At 36.0% G+C, this 20,489-nt stretch overlaps 1 protein-coding gene across 3 annotated transcripts in view; it reads left to right on the top strand.

Annotated features, from left to right (window-relative positions):
- Positions 1-19,175, top strand: part of ELOVL5 (ELOVL fatty acid elongase 5) — a 113,251-nt gene extending 94,076 nt beyond the window's left edge. The window contains exons 6-9 of one of the 3 annotated variants that reach the window (XR_007953555.1): positions 149-273; positions 3,088-3,222; positions 4,763-4,948; positions 18,964-19,175. Coding sequence is in view for 1 of the 3 variants with exons in the window: in XM_051997160.1 (XP_051853120.1) it covers positions 149-273; positions 3,088-3,222; positions 4,763-4,894 (392 nt within the window). In the remaining 2 variants the exon portion in view is untranslated. Of the gene's footprint in view, positions 1-148; positions 274-3,087; positions 3,223-4,762; positions 6,791-10,884; positions 11,111-18,963 lie in introns of those variants that run through there. The other 2 variants (XR_007953554.1, XM_051997160.1) reach the window with 2 other exon arrangements.
- The last annotated feature ends 1,314 nt before the right edge of the window (positions 19,176-20,489 follow it).

The following is a 20,489-nucleotide window of genomic DNA, read 5'->3' as shown; positions in this document are numbered from 1 at the left end:
GCACTTGTCTGGGAGTAAATAATAGATTTACTCCCTTTTCAAAGTAAAAGAAACCATTTTCTGTTGTTTTTAAAGTTTCCCTAGCTTTGTGAACTTTTAAAACTGTGTTGTAGAAAACTGATGACACGTCCTTCCCTTTTCTCTACAGCTTACTTTGGTGCCACTCTTAACAGCTTTATTCACGTCCTCATGTATTCTTACTACGGTCTGTCGGCTGTCCCGTCCATGCGCCCGTATTTGTGGTGGAAGAAGTACATCACTCAGGGCCAACTGGTGAGTGACTTTGGCTTCTGCTTCTGGAGGTGACTGACAGCCAGGTGGAAGTTAGTTGGTGTCTTGCTGCTCTTCTTCTGTGGCCTTGGTGGGGAAGGGGATGTTCACACATTTGGTGCCAAAATCCAAGGTCCGGCTTCCTCCTCTGTAAAAGGAGTTGGTCTCTCCGACTTCTCCCACTCTTAGTGTATGGTCCTGTCTACTCTCCGTGCCTGTGCAGAGACTGAAGGAAGGCCCACATTTCAGAACATCTCTTAGGAGTTGGGCAGCTGAGAGCTCTCTGCTCAGCCTAAAGCAGGAGAGCGAACGGCTCTTCAGTCAGCAAGCATCTTTTTAGAGGGCCTCATGACATGCAAGGGTGTGGTGTTGGGTAGAGCAGGCCTTTGTTGAAAGACTGACCTGCTGCCAAAGTCAATAACATAATAAAACCCTCCAAGTATCTGTTAGCGCTCAATTGCTGCCTTCCACAAAGAATTTCCCAGTGCTCATCATCATCCTGGGTGCTTTAGACCCCCATTAAATTGATGGTAACTATATTATTGAAGTAGCTTATGAGCAGATCCCACTTTCAGGAGCTACATCCCTTCTAAGTAGTGGTTAGCTGTGTGATATCTGGAGTGGTTAAATGTCTGAGAGTCTGAGTGTTTAAGAAGCGGGGAGAAAAGAAGTGTGTGACCTTTAGAAACTTCCAGTAGTCTTCAATCCTTTTCCCCATCTGGCTCTAGCATACCTTCTCAGGCTTATCGTATGTGACTGGCACTCCTCAAGCACTCTACGTTCCAGCCAAATGTACCTGTTCATTCTTTCCTATACCTGACATTCCTTCTTTTATCTCCTTGCTCTGGCCTGCATGTACTTTCTCATGACTGGATTGTACTCCTCCCTTTAGGATCCCAGCCTCCTTCAGAATTCAACTTGGGACCACTTCTTTCCTAATACGAGGTCTTTCCTGATCCCTTTAACTGTTAGTGTGGGAGAAAAAAAAGACTTGTGTTCACTTTGTATATATTCTACTTTAAATGATATTCTTGACCTCAAGTAACCCGACAGTGTAAAAAAGGGAAAGTATGCACCATTGATAGCTATTTGTAATATTACAAATGCTGCCCTGGAGATGAAACAAGAAAAAACAATAGCAATGTACTTTAAATAAACAAAGCTAATACAGAGCTCTCCAAATAAATCTGTCATTGTTAAAAGAATTTTCTTAGATAGAATTTTTATTCAGAGTAGGTCTTCATCATAGGCCTCCTTCATTTCTCAATTATTTTCTATTGCTTACAGCACCTACTGTATGTTGGGCATTATTTGAATTACAAAGACAAAAAATGGTTACAATTTCTGCCCTCAAGGACTGAGGGGAAATAATTTGTGTGCAAGGAAATATAAAATATGTGAGGGGAAAGCACTTCTGATGTGAGACCCCCAGATATTAGTACCTCTCCCTCTCCCAAATTATTTTGTTTGTATTTTAGATACATTTATGTAACATGTTATCTTTCCCAAAAGAAGTAAGCTTCTTGAGGGCAGGCAGCTTTTGTCATTGTATTCTCAATGTCTGGCACAAAGTTCAGTTGGTTCTTTATTAGTGCTTGTTTTTTATGTTTGATCACCTAAAGGATAAAAATAGATTTATTTGTGCAGTATCACCCAGCAGAACAGAGATCAGAATAACTAGCTCTCAGGTTTACAGAATCCCAATGATCTATAGAGAAATGGATCTATTGAGGCTCTTTATTGTTGGGAGCAAGAAAGGCCTGCCCCTAATTTTCTTTTCTTTTCTCTTTTCTTTTTTCTTTTTTTTACTGAGGCGATTAGGGGTAAATGACTTGCCCAGGATTACACAGCTAGGAAGTATTAAGTGTCTGAGGTCAAATTTGAACTCAGGTCCTCCTGATTTCAGGAATGGTGCTCTATCTACTCTGGTACCTAGCTGCCTCCTCTCCCCCCTTAATTTCCTTTTAAAGTTCAGGGCTATTCATAGTGGATTCACTTGTATATTATTTTTAAAATTAGTCTTCAGCAAAACAACCTCTTATCAAATCTCAAGCAGTGGTCTGCACTCCTACACCATTATTAATTTGATAGAGGCTGTCTATAGCAGCAAATCAGTGTTTCCAACATTTTAACTTTTTCTAAGAGCTGTTCCATGTGATTTGCCTTTGTTTTATTTATCAGAAGTAGTACTTAGATTTAGCTTAATTTCCCTCCCCATCAAATCTTCGAACCAGAGGGTGCCTTTTCCCAAAAGAAATATATACACATGAGAAATAAGAAACATTCTATTACCTGTTTTTCACATTTCCTGCTATATAGCACATCTTTCAATTCTGGATCACATTCATACCCTTTCTTTTTCCTTAAAAAAAAAAAAAACCCAAACCTACAATTATGTACTCAATTCAGGAAACATTTATTACTTTCCTACTATAAACTAAAAATACCTACTTCATAGAGTTGTTATGAAAATCAAATGAGATTATTTGTTTGTGTGTTTATATAGAGACATACATATATACGTGTCTGCCACTCTGCAATCCTCCATATAAATGTTAGTTTTTTTATTTCTACTATTCTTGCTGTTAAAACTATCAGCTGAGGATACATAGATTCCTAATGAAATATAACCCCTACCCTGAAGAAACTTACATATCCTCCTAAGTTACAAAGTCACAGAGTGGTTTGCTCCATTTGTCAGTGGATTTCAGAAAGACTTTTTATTGTCATCTAGAGACCCATAGAAACAACTCTCATGTATATACCAAATCATGTTATGATGCTAATTCTCTCCTTTTTTTTTTCTTTTCTCAACAGCTGCAGTTTGTGTTGACAATCATTCAGACTAGCTGTGGTGTGGTGTGGCCTTGTGCATTCCCTCTGGGCTGGTTGTACTTTCAAATTGGCTACATGATTTCATTGATTACCCTCTTCACAAATTTTTACATTCAGGTAAAATCACTTTATTAAAAATAACAACTTATATTTAGTGTAATTTAGGCTTGGTTTGGTAGCAAATCCAAGATGATTTTAAAGCACCTGAAATTAATTACTTTGTGGGTAGCTAGCCTTAGAATCCATAGTAGAAACTTTAAAAAAATTCATGAAAGTTATGTAATGATTGGCTTATAAGTTAGCATTCCTTTCTGAAGTACTCCTGTAAAGCAATTTCCACCCAGAAAATCTTATGACCCAGAATTCTCAGTGCTCCCACTCTAGACTATCAGTGGAAGATTTTCATGTTTTCAGTAATTAATGGGAAATGATCTTTGGTTCTAACCTTTAATATGTGAATCCTTATAAAAGTCTCAACTCTTGCTGTGCATAACCTTTACTGCACTTTCATTTGAAGGAGATAATCAAGATGATGAGACAGTTAGGTATAGTAGATAGGGAGCCAGTTTCAGAGCCAGGAAAACCTAGCAGGCATTGCTTTGGAATGTTAAACAAGTCACTCGGTGTCCCAGGCAGTTCCCTTTGACTTTTAAATTGTAGAGCAGGACAGATATCCTCTGATAATGGGAGTTTTGCACCTTGTGTATTTCCTATACCAAATCTCTGATATGGCAAGATTCCTTTGACATAGGTACCACAAGTATTTTTAGATCAGACCTGTGATTTCATTGATAGAGGGAATTTGCAGTAAGGAAAATAGTTTTTATCAATACAGCTCAGTATCTGGTTTATATTGGCAGTCAGGTGGCACAGTGTTAGAATATTGGGCCTGAAGTCAATAAGATTCATCTTCCTGACTTCAAATGTACTCTCAGACTCTTAGTACCTATGTCATCTTGGACAAGTCACTTCATCCTGTTTACCTCTGTTTCCTCATCTATAAAAAGAACTGAAGAAGGAAATGGCAAACCATTCTAGTATCTTTGCCAAGAAAACTCCAAATGGGGTCACAGAGTCAAACATGGCTGAAAGAACAGCTACCACCTGCTTTTTATAACTCATACTCTTAAGGAGTACTTATTACACTAAGAAATTAGAATATCATCAGTATTTTACAGATAAGTTCAAAAGACAGGTGACTAACCCCCATAGTCACTCATCTTATAGGTATTAGAAACAGTTTGAAAGCCAGATCTTCCATAATCCAAAATCCTATACCCTTACTACAACACCATCTACCTCTCAATGTGTTCATTGTCTTAATCATCTTGATACTTGAAGGAAAGCATGATGAGAGAGATCTTTGTCTAATTTGTTTATGGTCAGGTTGTATTATTAAGAACAGAATCAAACTTTGACAGATGGATGAGTAAATGAAACTAGAAGACAGAACCTCAAATTTGGTTATTGACCACAAAGGTTATTTTACACTACAATTTAAAAAGCAAAGAAGCTAGCCTCCTCACTCCCCCAATGGATTTTTATATCAACATCTTTAACATCAGGGGGTTTATGCTGGAAAGTAGCCTTAGCATTCTCCCCCATAAGACCATTTTGACCACCATATTAAAATCCCATTTATCCTTGTACTCCTCAGACTTACAACAAGAAGGCATCTGCCCGAAGGAAAGACTATCAGAATGGGTCCATGGCTGCAGTGAACGGTCACACAAATAGCTTTTCTTCTCTGGAAAACAATGTGAAACCAAGAAAACAAAGGAAGGATTGAAGACCAAACATTTAGACACCCCAGACAACAAAATCATCTGATTGTAAGCACAATGTGAGTTGTGCACTGATACTCCTAACAGCTACTGTAACTATTCCTGCCTGCAATAGTGTGATTTATGTAGGACTTAACCAGTGCAAACTAGAAAAATTGTATAAAGATTATTAAAGTAGGCATAAGACTTTTTAACAATTCTGGGCTCTTACTGACCCTGCTCTATAGACTGTGGAAGGGAGTATTATTATAGTAAATGACACTGCTGTTGCCTTATTAGTCAATATGATAGGTGCTGAATTGTGATTCACAATTTCCAAACACTGTAATCCAGTCTCATTTTTTTTTTTTTTTACTGTAGATCATGCATGTGATTGTAAATGTAAATTTGTATGTTGTTTTAGTAGAGATAAACACACATGCCTTAAAAATTTAACAGAAAAAAAAAGCAGGGCCCAAAGCTTTTCGGTTTAAAATTAAGGTTAAGTTTTAAGGAAGTTTTTGATTTTGATTTTTGTTTTTTAATTTGATTTTCTTAATATGTTCCATTTTAAAAGATCAAAGACCACAATTCATTAGATGAATGATGTCTGAAGCATAATTTTAAGTGACTTGTGCAAGTTTCCGTGAAATCAGCAATGGCACCTCCGGTTTTATAATATTGGCTTTCTTTAAGCAGGCCTAGATTCTAATGGAGCAATCAGTTTAACTTTTTAACAGATCGTATTTTTTTATTTTGCGTGCCGCTATTAATGTAAAAAAATTAAAATGTGCGCTAAAGCAACCATGACAGATATATATATATATATGTGAGAGTGAGAGTGTGTGTGTATGTGTGCGCGTGCGTGCGTGTATATGTATATATATATAACTTGTCTTTAAGGTTTAAAGAAGCGTGTATGGTGGACCGACTGTTTTTAATTTCTCAACTCCAAATTGCTAAGTGGCTTTTATACAGAGAAATAATGCTGGTTTTGTTTCACACACATAGGTAGGGATAGACACCTTTCCAAAAAGACAACTGAGTACTTTTGACGTAGCAGAGTCCTACAAATGATCTATGATTGGTTGGCAGGGGTCATATTTTGATTGGTTTCTGTACTGCTATCTGTTCAGATGCAAAGTTTTTTAAATGTGCCTAGATTACTGAAAAGAAAAGAGAGAACACATTCCCAAATTTTGGGTTTGTTTTTGTTTTTTTTTTTTTTAAAGGTAAAATTTAAACAGATAGCTACAGTAGAAGAGAGAAATTTCTGGGAAATTTGGAGATGATTGTTTCGTGTAAGTCTTATATATCACCTGTAATTTTTCTGCTTGATATCTAAAGATTTGTTTAGAACTGCTTATTTAAAAAAACAAAATGATATACTGCTTACCGTAAAATCTTGTCTTGCTTTCTTGAGTGGCAAAAAGAGACAAGAGCTACTATATATGTCCTTTAAAGTGTTGGAACTTAGCCTATAAATAAATACCTTACTCATTGAGCAGCAATTACATTTAACCACTCATGCAGTATGTCTTAGAGAATCATTGATCTAAATGTATAGACTGTTGGTTTGATATTTATGTAAATATCAGTTTACCATGCTTTAATTTTGCACATCCATATCTTGGGAGAACTAATGAGTTCTCTTATTAGTCTTGTGGATTTTCTTTACTTGTTTTGAAGAAGTCATGGCATCTGTTTACATTTACCTTATCAAAACTAGAGAGTATATGTGTCTGTATGTGTATGTCTTCATTCCTAGGTACCAGTTTGCAAAAGTCTTTACATATTTCAGTACAGAAGCTATAATACCCAATAGTGCTAAGTGTGCTAGAAATAAATCCTTAGCTCATCTGGATATACCCACATTGTTAAACAATGTCAAAACGTTAATCATTAAAACATTTTTGATTATCTGTGCTTGGACTCCTTGATGTTTGTGCGATCTCAAATTGGTGGAGGGGATCCCATGTCATTTCAATTAGCTGTATTAGTGGATGCTGGGCCACAAGAAGTGCTGATACCCCTGGAATGCAAAGGACATGGGGGCAGGGGGTGGAAGGGGAAGAGGGGAAGAGTAAGAGTTAAGTCAAAGGAGGGTTAGGAGTACTACATGGGGTGGACTGGACAATGAGAGTGGACAGAGAGGATAGAACTAATGATCTCCTATTTTGCTTCTGTTTTCCTTGACACAAGAGAATGATCTTTGGACTGGGAAGGCTAAAGTGGTTAATAGTATGTTGAAATCCAAGATAAGTGAGGCAACTATGGGGGGAAATTGCAAAAACAAACAAACAAACAAACAAATAAAAAACAGGCTTTGGCTTAATCTAAGGAAAAACTTCCTAAACAATTAAGAGTCCAAAGGCAGAACAAACTGCCTTAGGGAGGAGTGATTACTAAGATGAGAAAACCAAGGAAGTAAAAAACCCCAGTCTATCCCAGGGCACTAACAACTTAGAGAGGGTATAAGAAATTGTTTTTTTTATTTAATAAATTATATTATTTTAAAATTTGTTACATTTACATGTTAGTAGTATATGTATATTTTCAACAACAGAAAACTGAATTTAGTACCTTGTATAGGAAGAATTATTCAAACTAGAAAGCTCTCAAAACAAATGCTTCCTCCCTTTGCCCCTGATGTGTGGTACCTTGGCTCACGGGGTGTGAGTCTTCCAGAGTTTTCCTTTAAGTAACTAGAGGACTATACTAGAAGAAATGTTCTGCATTTCTGAATGCTCAGGTAAGAATAGGTATCTACACATCTGGCCTTCCTGTTTAAGTAGAACAGGAATAGACAACAGGAGGCCTTTCCCAATCAATTCTTGATTATCATAATTGCTAATACTTATAACTAGCACCATGCTAGTTATTTCATTTAATCCTCACAATAACCCTGGGAGTTAGATGTTATTATTATCCCTATTTTACAGATAAGGAAACGATGAGTCAAACAGTTTAAATGACTTGCCCAGGATCACAGACTCAATGTCTAAGGCTGGATTTAAGCTCAGATTTCTCCAATTCTAAGTATGGTACTCTGACCATCTACTGCACCACCTAGATAAATATACGAGTATTAAATGGCTATTTGACATAACCCTGAAGTACTCATTATGGTCCTATTTTTGGTCCAGTCCCAAAAACATAATACTTGCAATGTCTGAAAAGCTGTTATACCTGTGATATACCTGAAGGCCTTTGGGAAAGTGATTAGCAATTGTAGCCAAGGAGGTAGAATGAGGGGAAAAGGATTCATTCAATCAAAAAACTAAGTGTTAAGTGCCCATTATGTACCATGCACTGTACTAGATACTGAGGATACAGGTATATACAAATAATAAAATAATATCTACCCACAATGAGTTTTTATTTTAATGGGAGAAACAAGCATATATAGAAATTCATATGGAATAAATTATGAAGTAGTTAAAATATAAGGTATTAGGGAAAACCTAGCATTTGGGAGGATGGGGAAAGGCTTCTATTGAGCTGTCGTGAAGGAATAGGAATGCTATGAAAAAGAGGTAAAGATAGGGAGTGCATGGGAAATGATCAATGAAAAAATTTGAGAGACAGAACATGAAATATATGTGAAGAACAGAAAGAAGGCTAGTTGAGCTGGATTGCAGAATAATAAATAGGTTTTTTCATTCCAGAAGCATTTGATAGCAAAGTACACTGAACCCCATAATTTTTTTCTTTTCCTCATCATTTATTTTCTCCCCTCTCCTTCCATTGGAAAGAAAAAAAGCAAAAACAAAAAACCCAAAAACCAAAAAACCCTTGGAATTAATAATGAATAGTGAAACATTTCCAGAATCAATGACATCAGAACATCTTCTGGAATAAATTCTATTCTCCAATTTTTTTTCCATTTTTTAAATTTAAGCTTTTTGGAGATTTTCTAAGTAGAAGATTACAGTAGTTTTACTTCATGTTTTTAACCAGAGTTTCCTCTCTGATAGGATTTTTGGCTTGGGAGATTAAAAATGTCCTTCACTTGGAGAATGTTTATTTACTAACCATCTCCGTTGTACTACAGGCTCCCTCATAGCCTCTTTATCTCTACATCCAGCCTTTGGAACTTAGGTTGATAAGTTCCAGCAGGTGAAATTTTGCCTTATCTTGCCCAGATCTAGGCCTTAATACTCTTTCCTGATGACTATATACCCCTCACCTTTTCCAGCTCTCCAGTCTGTTAGGAATATAAACTTGCATTAGAATGTAAATTCTTTGCTTACTAGTATTTGTGTACTCAGAGCTTAGCACAGTACCTGTGTGCTAGGCAATCATCTATCCATTCAACTATCCATTCATCCATCTCTTGCTCTGTCTCTTCCTATCTATCCATAGCATATCTCTTCCTATTTGTCCAACTATATATCTGTCATCTATTTCTATCCCCTATCCATTTATATCTTTATAGCTATTTTTCTTTTTCTTCCTATCTATGTCATTAACTATATCAATCATTTCTCCACATCTTTCTTCCTATCTATTCATCTTGCCTTATCTCTTTCCCATTATCTAATACTACCTACCTACTTTCTCTTGGAATAAGAGAGAATACAGTGGAAAAAACCACTAACTTTGGCTAGAGTCAGAGGACCTGGACTTAAATCTCACCCAATGTCTACTATCTGTGTGACATTGAACAGATCACTGTGACCTCCCTGGGCTTCTTTCTGTTCATCTGTAAAATAAGGGATTTAACAAAATCTCTGTATTTTATAAAAATAAAGGAGTTACATGGATTGGTAAATGACCTCTAAGCTCCTTTCCAAGCTTTTGTTCTATTAATCTATGAATGATACTAGACTTGCACCATTAATTATTCCATGTAACTGTCTAAATTGATTTCATTTGCTATCTTAAAACTGACAAATTATTGCATACAAGAATAGCAGCAGCTAATACATTCAATCCTTCCCAAGGACGAGCACCCATTCTATCAAAGGCATGGAGCCTTGAAATTTTGAGGTAGGCAATTTCCCTAAGATGACTTTCCCATTTCAGAATGACAACTCTGCACTTAGTCAACAAGCATGTCTGCTATGTACCAAGTACCCTACTAAGTTCTGGAGGATATAAAGAAAAGCAAAAAATTCAAATTGGTCTATGTTTATGTGTGTGTGTCTCATTCACACATACACACACTCCACATATGATAAGTTGGAGCTAATCCCTACTAAAGGCTTCTGGTAGAAAGTGGGATTTCCTCTGGAACTAAAAGGAAGTCAGGAAGAGAGATGAAGAAGGAGAGGATTTGGGGCCAGTGAACAGAATAGCCAATGAAAAGGCAAAGTTGGAGATAGAGTTATCTTGGTGAAGAACAGGAAGGAAACCAGTGTTACTGGATTACAGAGGGTCTGACTGAGGTGTAAAAGACGGGAAAGGTATGAGGGTGCCAGGTTATGAAATGCTTTTTAAAGTCATACAGGATTTTATATTTAATCTTAGAAGTAATAGAGAACTGTTGTATTTATTAAAATAGAGGCTTATTTCTATCAACCAAGTACTAAGCATTCCTAGGTACAGGCACTGGGAGAATAAGTGCAAAGAAGGAAGCAATCCCTATTTACAAGCAACTAGTAATTATTCTAACAGCATTGATGGTGAAGATATCTACATGGAGAATCTGACATATCACAGACTCTTGGACTGAAGTGTTCATGGTGTATCTATCCTGCAAGCACAGAATTCCCATTTCAAGCTACTCAGGGTCTTGTTATATAGTACATCTGCCCTAGGGTTTCTTAAGTTTGGGTTAAATCTATACAATGGGCCAAGGATAAAAGTCAAATTCTTCCCTTGCCAATCCCAGAGCAAATATCCAGAAGTTAGTCCCCAAGCTCTCAGAGCTTATTCCCACTAAAGACAATTGAAGTAAGAACAGGTCAAGGATGTGATCTCTAAGCAAGTCTCCATTATACCTTTCCATATTACACCTTTCCCTTGAACAACTGAACAGTAGCTGAAATGGTGTATGCTTTATTAATTCCAGGCTCCCTGCATAAATTTTAAAGCCTACATATTAGTCTTCATATTCACATGGCAGCTGGGTGATACACTGGATAGAGCGTTGGAATCAAGAAGACCTGACTTCAAATCCATCTTCAGACTGTGTGACTCTTGACTTGGACCTTGGTTTTCTCATGTGTAAAGTAAGGATAATGATATCCCCTCCACCTCCCAGGGTTGTTTTAATAAAATGAGATGACATTTGTAAAGCGCTTCATTATTTTTATTTAAAATACTATATAAATGCCAACAGGACATCTAGTTGGCACAGTGGATAGAGCAGCATTGGTCTTGGAGTCAGACTCATCTTCATCGGTTCAAACTCAGCCTCGGACACCAGCTGTGAAATCACTTCATCCTATTTGCCTCAGTTTCCTCATCTGTCAAATAAACTGGAGAAGGAAATGGCAAACCACTCTGATATCTTTGCCAAGAAAACTCCCCGAAGGAGTCAGACAATTAAAAAATAAAAATAAATAAATAAAAAATAACATGATTACATTTTACTTTCACAATTACATACGTGCAGAATAGTTATAGTTAGGGACAAGATAAGCAATTAGATTGCTTAGCAGATAGAGCACCAGAGCTGGTATCAGAAAGCCCAGAGTTCAAATCCAGCTTCAGACACTAAGGCTCAGAGGTTAAATAATTTGCCTATAAGTCACATCAGACGTGACATTTCAGCTGCTCTTTCAGTTTCTCCTCCACTACTGAATAAAATTCCTTTTTTTTTTAAATTAAATTATATTTTAAACTGTGGTTTCATTGGTGTAGGAGCTCCTCAACCAATTCAGATTATCTCTGCAGCTTGCAGGGCCTCTACCAATGCAGAAGGGCTTTTGTTCTGCACATTATGGTCTTAGATAGCTGCCAAAGGTTAGTTAACTAACCAATCCAAAGGTTAATTTGCCTGGGTTCTCATAGTTAATATGTTTCTTAGGACTTGGGACTTGAATTAAGCTAGGTCTTCCTAACATCTAAGCCAACTAGCTCTCTCTGTACCATGTCATGTTTATGGTCACTAGTTCAGGTCCTTATATAAGCCTATGGGAGCTAAATGGGATAATGGATAAAGAGTTGGACTTGGAGGCAAGATGGCCTTAATTCAAATTTAGCCTCAAGTACTAACTGTGATCTTGGGAGAGTCATTTAATTTCTGGCTCCATTTTCTTTTTCTATATGGAGATAATAATAGCCCCTATCTTCTTTGTGAGAATAAAATGAGATAATGTTTGTAAAATGAGCCAACTAAGTGCTGATTTGAATGCAAATCTGGCCTTACTTAATTAGCTTGTCTAATTACTAATTAATTAGTTAATTAGATATGTGATTTCCTATGTGGTTCTGGGCCAGTCACTTAATTCTGGTTATCTCAGTTTTCCTCATCTGTAAAATGAACAGGAGAGGAAATGGCAAACCACTCCAGCATCTGTGCTAAGAAAACCCCAAATGTGGTCAGGAAGAGTCAGATACTGATCAACAAATTTGTAAAGCATTTTGCAAACCATCAAGCTTTATATTTCCTTTAAAAAAATTTCAAGGGTATTTTATTTTCCTAATAATTATTTTTCCAATAGATAATTTTCAACATTCATTTTTTAAAGATCTTGAGTTCCAAATTGTTTTTTCTTTCTTTCCCTTACTGCCCTCTTCCCTAAGACAGTAAGTGTTCTGACATTATACATATACAATCATTTTAAACATATTGCCATATGAGTCATTTTAGTCCTAAAAGAAAAACCAGAACAAAAGAGAAAATCCATGAGGAAAAGAGCAAATTTTTTAAAAGTTGAAAATAGTATGCTTTAATCTGCATTCAATCTCTAGAGTTCTCTCTATGTATGCAGATTCTATCCCTAAATCCATTGGAATTATCTTGAATCATCATATTGATGAAAAGAGCCAAATTCATCACAGTTGATCATCATGTAGTTGTGCTGTTACTGTGCACAATGTTCTTTGGGATCTGCTCTCTTCACTCTAGACTTTTCTGAAATTATTCTGCACATCATTTTTATAGAACAATAATCCATTATATTCATATATTATAACTTATTCAACCATTCCTCAATTGATGGGCACTCACTCAATTTCTAATTCCTTGCCACCACAAAAAGAGCTGCTACAGACATTTTTACACATATGGGTCCTTTTCTCTCTTATGATCCCTTTGGGATTCAGACCCAGTAGTGTCACTGCTAGATCAAAAGGTAATGCTCAGTTTTATAGCCCTTTGGACATAGTTCCAAATTGCTCTCCAGAATAGTGAGATCAGTTCACAACTTCACCAATAATTTATTAAGTGTTCCAGTTTTCCCACATCCCTTTCAACATTTATCTCATGTTTTTCTGTCATCTTAGCCAATCTGATAGGTTTGTGGTGGTATCTCAGAGTCATTGTGTTATCTCAGAGTCACTTTAATTTGCATTTCTGTAATCAATAGTGATTTAGAGAAATTTTTCATATGACTATAGATAGCTTTAATTTATTGATCTGAAAATTTTCTGTTCATATCCTTTGACCCTTTATAAATTTGGGAATGATTGCTCTCTCTCTCTACTCCCTTGCATTCCTTTCTTTCTGTTTCTGTTTCTTTCCTCCTTCCTTCCTTCCTTTCTTCCCTTTTCTTTTTTCTCTTTCTTTCTCTCCTTTCCTCTCTCTCCATATTTATGTATGTTTATATATATATATATATATATATATACACATATATATATACACTTGTTAAGCATGTGCTTATTCATATATATGTATGAATATATGTATATACAGATCCAAAATCTTTTTTCATATAAATATGCCTTTATATATTACCTCTAAGATCCAATTGGAGTTAATTTACAGAAAATAAGTATTAGCAAATTCATTAAGCACAGATTGTTTTAAAATTTCAATTGTCAATTTAAACAGACTTATTATAGTTATCAGCTGTTAGTAATAGAGACCTTCCTTAAGTAACTCAAACTAACTCAGATCTATGCACTTTTTAAACTTAGCACCTTGGGACTAGCCTCACCCCAAGAATTTTATATCATAGTTCACAGATAAATCCTAACAGTAGTTATCCAATTTCAAAATCTTAAACTAACAAATAATTCTCTCTAGGCATTAGTCATCTGCTTGACTCTACAGTTTGGGTTTATTTTTCAAGGTCCCTTTTAACTTTTGGAGTCTCTGATTACTCCTCACAGTGGAAACAGCTTCAATTTGCTTATTTTAGCCATTTTCTTTTAGGAACATTCTCACAAAGCTAAATGATATATGCTTCATGCTGACAAGTTTTAATATATACACGCATATACTTATTTATCATCAGCAAATATTTATTAAATGTTTATTATGAGCTAGCCACTTTTTTTAATGTTTGGATTTCAACAAGATTTTCAGGATATTAATAGGATTGATATTTACCTGATTTTGACTACTTTTCCAAATGTATTCTTCAGTCCTGTGTTAACATAAAAGGGCCACTATGAATCATCTCATTTTTTTTAAACTCCCTTTCTTATTTCAAGAACCTTATCATAGAGTAAATCTGAAAGCTCTCCCTCCTTTAGAAAAATCTTAGAAAAAGTGGTACATAAATAATAGTATTCTTGAGGAATATTCAAATGTTTCTTTTGATTTTATTTTTTATAAGAATGTATCTAATACCTGAGCTTGGAAATTGGCAAAGTGGCAGTTTTATATGAGAGAATAACCACATTATGAAAATCAGTGTGGAATTGTGGGAAGACCCCTATCTTCAGTGTCCACATCTGTCAAATGGAAATTGTAATTACCAATGCCATTTCCTGAGGTTATGGGGAGGGGAGGAGGGGTAAAGTGCTCCACAAACCTTAAAGCCCTATAGAAATGTGAGTTTGTTGGTTTGTTGTTTTATTATAAATCATGTGTATCTCTTAATTAATATTTTCTATGCCACATAATTTGTGTTGTATTAAGATTAGCCCTTTGCTTTGGAGATGGATAGTGGGGAAATGGATTTTTAGTAGGCTATTTCATGATTGTCACAGTTGATATTGATTTCACTTTATTTTTTAAAATAGAATAGATTGATTAAGTCTGAAGTAATTGAAATGTGCTCCTGGTCTAAATTAGAACAGAAGACTAAAAATAACCTCAAGGTCTTTAACATGCCCTAGGAGTCAGACATAAAACCAGTATGTAATGTGCATATCACACATGCATATACAGTATTTTCACAAACTCCAGTGTACATATATACACTTTCATGCATACATATACACACAAACACAATTTATGTCTGTACCTGCAGCTTGTATAACACCTGCCTTGCATATGCACATATACATATGCATTTATATGCATACATGTATATGCAAAAGCCTTTGGGGGCCCTTCAAAGGTATTTGCAGAAGGCCTTGGGACAGGGAAAGAGTGAAAGAAGGCCCAAGGTGTGAAATAAAGGTGAAAGTGAAATTTTAGAAGCTAAAAATTCAGAAGGGAGAGGATCAAAAACTATGAGCTGGAAAGAACCTAAAAGGACTTTGCCAAAAGGCTTAATCCCTTTATTTTATAGAGACCAAAACAAAGCTGACAAAGAGGAAATTATTTCCCCAACATCACCCAGGTATTGCCAGGATTCCAGCTTTGTGATATTTCTACAAACATGGTGTCTCTCTCTCTCTCTCTCTCTCTCTCTCTCTCTCTCTCTCTCTCTCTCTCTCTCTCTCTCTGCCTCCCTCTCTCCCTCCCTCCCCCCCCCTCTGTCTCTATCTCTCTCAGATTGAAGAAAAAAGAAAAGAAAAACAAACACTTAATACCTCTCCAAAAAGAACATGGGTTAAGTTTTGGGATTATAAATACCAGTCAGAAGGTCAGTTTCTGTCCTCAGAGATTACATTCTAGTAGTGGACGAATTGAAGGCAGGACAGTAGTGGTCAAGGAGAGGCGTTCAGGGTTGGGAAGCCAAGGGATGATTAATTGACAAGTCCTTTCCAGGAATGTTAATATTGATTTGATTATTGTTTCCAGTCTTACAAATTCTGAGGACTGTTCTCTATCCATGGCACCACATGGCCCTTACAACACGCTATGAATCATAAAATTCTATGATGTTAAAATATGTTCATACATAAAAAGTTCTTCCTTTCTCATGTACTGGTTATTTATGGTAGTGAACAATTTAGCTATTCTCTGAGCATCTCTGACAACCCTCTGGTTCAGGAGGGAGAAGGAAAGAAAGGAACAAACACACATTAAACACTTAATGCTATGTTTTTTTACTGCTGCTGCTCTTATTGTTCATTTTTTCTTCTCAAAAAGACTCCCAATGACATCACAAGAATGATGTCTTAACTTGCCCTTGAATTGTATTTAAATGAAGCAGAGCTGCCACAAAGTCTCCTTCAGTTTTTTACAAATTTCTCACAGAACTATGAAGTATGCTTTTAGCACATTTGTCCTAAACAAAAACAAAATTAAAATAGGGAAATGTGAATTTTAGTCATAACCTACCTCCACTGCTGACGTCACACCTGCCTATCCTATCTACCCCTAGGCCCAGCTCTGCTACAAAAAGCACATCACAGTGGAGAGTCAACTCCAAACCAACACTATTCAAAAATTAATGAGCTTCCCATCCTCCTCTATGCTTAATTTATCAAAACTGGTCTGCTATAACATGCTGACTTCAAAGCAAAGACTAAAATAATTTAAAGTGAAGGACAGCCCTAGGAAAATTATTATTTTTAGACTCCTAGGGCAAATGAAGTTTAACAAGAAGGCTCCCAGGTTAGGTTTTATTGGACTTAATCACTTTCCAGCATCTCAAACTTTTCATGTATAATATGGGAATGATAAATGACAGCTTTTAAGAATAATAGAATCATGGTTCTTGGTAGGGAGTAAACTTAAGGAACATTAATTTGATCTTTAATGTTAAATTTTTTAAAAATCCACAAGCCACAAGCTCATAAAAGGTTCACCACATCCAACGTCAGAGACGATAAACATTTTACTGCTGGTTGCAGTGTCAGCTGACACATCAGCTAGTAAATCCACTAGAATAAATTTTTTTTTTCCATTTTTTGCCTTTGTATCTTCAGTGCCTTGTACATAGTACTTAAGGTAACAAACATGTATTGAATTGAATTGCTGAATACCTAAATGGAAGTGTCACTCCACCAATGGCAGATAAATAAACCTAATTTCATCATTTAGTCTCTAATTTTGTTTTCAAGCATAAAAGAAAAAACTAGAAGATGGCAACTCAAAAACTAGCACAAAGTAGCAAGTGTTAAATAATGGGGCTTGGCTGGTTGTGTTGTGCCACAGTTCTCTTTTAATGTCCTGACCCAGTTTCCCTAATTGTCCTATTCAGTTACTCTGCCTCAGGTTATAACCATTCCCACTTAATGTTTGATAGGATAAAGGTCTTACATCTTAGACTTCAGGCTATAATCATTCCCTCTTAATGTTTAATGGGATAAAGGTCTTCATCCATTTTAGACATCATTAGAATATTAGGAGCCTCTGCAATACCTCCCATTATGTCATCCTAGGTGCCTCCCCCCATTAGGTCATCCCTATCCAAGTACCTCCCCCATTATGTCATTGTTCTTGTTACCCTATAAAAAAATCTTGTATCTGACATTTGCTGCTAAATTCTTTGAGATGATAATCTCATTTGGTGTCCCACTAAATCTCTTCATTAAATAAATTATTAAATACTCTCTAATCTCTATTTTGCTCAGTTTCTCCAGCATTACAGTTGTATATTTGAGCATTTGTTCTGAACTTAAAGGTCCTCAATTGGAGCTAGTGATTGTCAATGAAATAGCATTTCACTAGATAGTTCAATTGGAGTAACACTAAAAATATCACATATGGATAATCAAATGACATAATGGTGTTTCTTGACTTTGTAAGGAAATAACAAAAAAAGAAAGAATACAATAAACATCTACTAAATCTAATAAGTACCTAGCACTACACTAAACACTGGGAATAAAAATAAGAGAAAAAAAAGCCTTGTTGTTAAGAAGTTTACAATCTAATGGAAAACAGCACTCAAAAGATGAAATGAGGTAAGGGGAGAAAGGAGCAAAAAGCACATGGCTTGGGGGTATGATAATGGGAGAGTAAAACCATGCAGTTGTTTGGAAAAGAAGAGCTGGCTGAGCTTCAGAACTTCATTTAAAAGAGAGGTTATAGGAGAAGTTTTATGTTCCATCCTTCAGCTCTCCAACCAGAAGGGCAGAAGCTACTGAGCTTATTGATTAGGCATGAGTAACTAAAGCTGAAGCAATTTATATGATGAGTTTCTTGGTGAAATTTGTCATGAAAATAGGAAAAAAGTAATCCCTATTATTGAGTTTTTTGAGTAAGATAATAATTATTAAATTATGGCTCATGAAAACTAGCCATTCATTTATTGAGCATCTCCTAGAGTAAAGTGGAGATGCTCAATAAATGAATGGCTAGTTTTCATGAGCCATAATTTAATAATTGGTTTCAAATCCTCCTCCTACTCTTTACTAGCCCAGCTTTCTTGGAAAAATTCATTTCATCTTTGTGGGCTTCCATTTCCTCATTTGTAAAAGGGGGACACCTTACAATATGTTGAAAAGAAATATAATATATATGGCACAGTGTTCATAAGCACAATTTCTACTGGCCCTGAAGTCATGAAGATTCTGAATTCAAATCCAGCCTCAGAAGCTGACTAGCTGTGTGACCCTGGGCAAATCACTTAACCCTGATTACCTCAACAAAAAAATTATTTTGGCAGTAAAGTGATTAAATGAATAGAGTACTGCCCCTGGAGTTTAAATCCAGCTTCAGACATTTCCTAGCTATGTACCTCAGGGCAAATCATTTAATCTTTGCCTCAGTTTCTTATCTATAAAATAGAGATTTATTGTTATGGACCAGAACTCTGAACTTGAAACAAAGGATTCTTACAAGGTGCTAAGTCAGTGGAATTGATGGAGACAATGGTTATCTAATTTAGCATGGTTCAGTAGGACTGATTTAATCTTACAACAAATAATGGTTTCCTAGTGATATGATGATTGGTTTACACTCTTGTAGAGCATATAAGCTGTGAGCCTCAGCCAGGATTCATTCAGAGAGATTCACAGAGCCAAAGAAGACAAACAGACAGAAGGCTGGAAGCTGGAGGCTGAAGCATAAGCTCTTGGACTCGGACAGATTCATCCCATCTCACACCCCCTTGGTGGCAGGCTCTCCTCCTTCGCTTCTCCACTGAAACCAAGACTCTGGAAGGCTTCCATAAAACTCGCCGAGCTTCAAGTGAAGGAGATAGACTTTGAAGGTGATAATAAAGGATTTGGGCTTTACCCCTGGCGACTCTGGTGGTGATTATTGAACTGAAATGAAGGCTGCTCCAGAGACCCCAAAAAACCAAACCAAAGAACATTACAATTTATTAGGATTTATTATTTATTTATTAGTAAAGAAGGCTTTATTAGCAATTCCAGGGTGGTTGTCACAGTCAGCATTTACCTAATATCACCTCTTGCACTAAACATTTTATAAATATTATCTCATTTAATCCTTCCAACAACCCTAGGAGACAGTGTTTATTAATAGCTCATAGAGTTAACTGGAATGTAACTTCAATATGTCAATGGTATGAAAAGAAGGACAAAGAAATCACAATTTTCATTATTGTATAATCCTTTCAATTGTTTTTGATTCTTTGTGACCCATTTGGGGTTTTCTTGGCAAAGATATGAGAGCACTTTATCATTTCCTTCTCCAGCTCATTTTACAGATGAGGAAACTGAGGCAAAAAGCGTTAAGTCCAGCTAATAAATGTCTGAGGACAGATTTGAACTCAGGTCCTCCTAACTTTAGGGCCAATGCTGTGCTACCTAGCTAACTAGATTTTTATTTTTTAAAGATTTCAAAGGCAAGTGTCATCAGGAAAGACTTCACAGAGAAGATGACATTTCATCTTGACTTTGAGGGAAGGACATATTTCCAGTAGGAAGTGATGGAGAAATATAGTGTGATACAGAAAAGAGAACTGGATTTTGGAATCAGGATATAGAAGTAACTTCTACTAGATTTAGGCATCTTATTCTATTTATAACTAAATGAGAATTCCCTCTACATGCCTGACCAGTTGTCACCCAGCCTTTGTTTGAAGATGTCTGATGATGAGAGTACCCACAGCCTATTCCACCTATCTTTTACTGTCAAAAAATAGTTTTTCCTTTCAATAAGCTGAAATTTATCTCTGTAGTCCATGGCTACTAGCTCTGCCATCCAGCACAAGAAGAGCAAATCTGGCACTTTTTCCATGGTGCAATCTGTCAAACATGATACTGCTAGAAATATTACTCCTATTGAATATCACCAAAAAATCATTCAATAGCTTCCTTTCATTTTGTAAATAAACTCATGACTCACTTAACTTCATTACAAAATAATTACAAAAAATTTCCTTTTTTAAGGAAAAGATTTAAAGTAGGACACAAACTCTTTGGAAGGAGGGATGTTTTAATTTTTTGTCTTTTTATGCTCATTCTTTATTAACATTTTTTGCTTCACCTTCAAAATGTTTGTCCAGGTAAAATATTCTTAATTCC

The sequence above is a fragment of the Antechinus flavipes genome, chromosome 4 (genome assembly GCF_016432865.1).
Source record: "Antechinus flavipes isolate AdamAnt ecotype Samford, QLD, Australia chromosome 4, AdamAnt_v2, whole genome shotgun sequence".
Lineage (NCBI taxonomy): Eukaryota > Metazoa > Chordata > Mammalia > Dasyuromorphia > Dasyuridae > Antechinus > Antechinus flavipes.
The sequence above is the reverse complement of the archived record's forward strand: the minus strand, read 5'-3'. Positions and strand labels throughout refer to the sequence as shown.